The sequence below is a fragment of the Habropoda laboriosa genome, unplaced genomic scaffold, assembly GCF_001263275.1.
Source record: "Habropoda laboriosa isolate 0110345459 unplaced genomic scaffold, ASM126327v1 scaffold28, whole genome shotgun sequence".
Taxonomy (NCBI): Eukaryota; Metazoa; Arthropoda; class Insecta; order Hymenoptera; family Apidae; genus Habropoda; species Habropoda laboriosa.
Genome location: NW_017100174.1, coordinates 1,612,641 through 1,614,170, shown reverse-complemented (window position 1 = coordinate 1,614,170; position 1,530 = coordinate 1,612,641). Strand labels below are relative to the sequence as shown.

The window sequence follows — 1,530 nt, the reverse complement described above, 5'->3', positions numbered from 1 at the left end:
TCTGTTCCGCACCCGGCACGCGTATATACCAACAACAACGAGATATAACCTTTTGGTTCTTCTTTCTGTATTCCGGCGAGGTTGTCGCGCGACGCTTTCTGTCGGCGTCACGACTGTACGCGAACGCCGGCGAATTCGCACGTAAACGGACACTCGTACCACCTAAACCAGAGAACGAGCGTACGAATTTTACGACTTGCCACACCAACGAACGCCACAAAATTTCTTTACCGTTCACTCCTTATCTTTTCTTTTCTTTTTTTTTTATATCCACGTTACACGAGATCACGCGCGTGTCTGTATTGTTATACCGTGTACGGTGTACACGTTGTATATTGTTCCATTAATCTCCTGTACTTTATGTATGTGTATCGTGTATATGTGTTCGTGAGTAACTGAGAAGCGTTTTTCGTTTTTTTCAACAGCGATTAACGAACAATGTGCTAATTTGCATCCGGCGTAAAAGTGTTAGATCGCACGTATATAGGCTTGTTCCTTTTTTTTTTCTCGCGTGTGTGTGTGTGTTCAGTAGCAATGGTTAAGACACGCCGGTACGCCGGTGTACGAATCGCCCACTCGCGATTACCATCGACTTGGCGACACACACCGAGGTCCTACTGGCTGTTGGTCACGCGGAATATCGTAACTGATCCACGTTCCGGTATTTAAGAAGGTTACTGTCCACGCTCGCGAGCACTGTTATTTCCTGTCCTATCTGTCTCGCCACGTTTTCCGCTTCCTGTTCGCCTAGTTCGACCTCGTCCTGTTGCTCCTTTGCTTTTCGCTCGGTCGATGATGCCACTGCTGCTGCTTCTTCTTCTTCCTCCTCTTCCTCCTCTTCTTCTTCCTCGTCTTTCTCTTCCTCTTCTACTTCTATCTCTTTCTGTTCTTCGAAGCACGTATGTTCTGTTCGCGGTTCGTCGTACCTCGCAGCGATTAACAGGAGCGACGACGAGTGATCCTCGTGGTGGTCGGTGAACGTGCGGCGATCTGAGTTAAAGAGCGAGGCGGCAATTCCAGCACGAGGGTAGTAGTAGCGGTAGTAGTAGTACGGGAACGGCAACAACGGCAGCGCAAACGCGACGCAGCTGCTGGTCCTGTTCAGGTCGGTGGCCACGGTGTCGGTGTCGGTGTCGATGTTGTCATCTACCCGGCCGGAACGAGGCAGCATCGCCGTTGCACCGCGGGGTGCTTGTTCGGACCGCTTTTGTGCACCGTAGGTTCGGCCGAGCGCCTCTCTCTTCAGGAGGAGCGCCCACCGTGCCACCTTTCTCGTTATTATCATAGTAGCAGGGGCTGCAGTGCATGCGCCGGTTTGCACGTATCCCGTGCTCGTCAAGGAACCGTACACCAACGACAGGCGCCACGTCCTCGCCGCCGTCTCGAGGCACCACCGGTTACGGGCATTTCACTACGATCACAATGATACCGGGACGGATACGGGGATACACACGATATAGGAAACGAAATGAAACGAGTTAATACCGCCGCGTGTTATATATGCGTACTGTAGAGCAACGGCGGCGGTAG

At 51.8% G+C, this 1,530-nt stretch overlaps 1 protein-coding gene across 1 annotated transcript; it reads right to left on the bottom strand.

Annotated features, from left to right (window-relative positions):
- Positions 1–203: 203 nt before the first annotated feature.
- LOC108578707 lies at positions 204–1,285 on the bottom strand. The gene is made up of 2 exons (XM_017942084.1): positions 847–1,285; positions 204–777 (listed from the first exon to the last, which is right to left on the bottom strand). Exons 1-2 carry the CDS (start codon positions 1,283–1,285, stop codon positions 629–631), a joined length of 588 nt encoding a protein of 195 aa, XP_017797573.1. The 3' UTR covers positions 204–628.
- Positions 1,286–1,530: the final 245 nt, after the last annotated feature.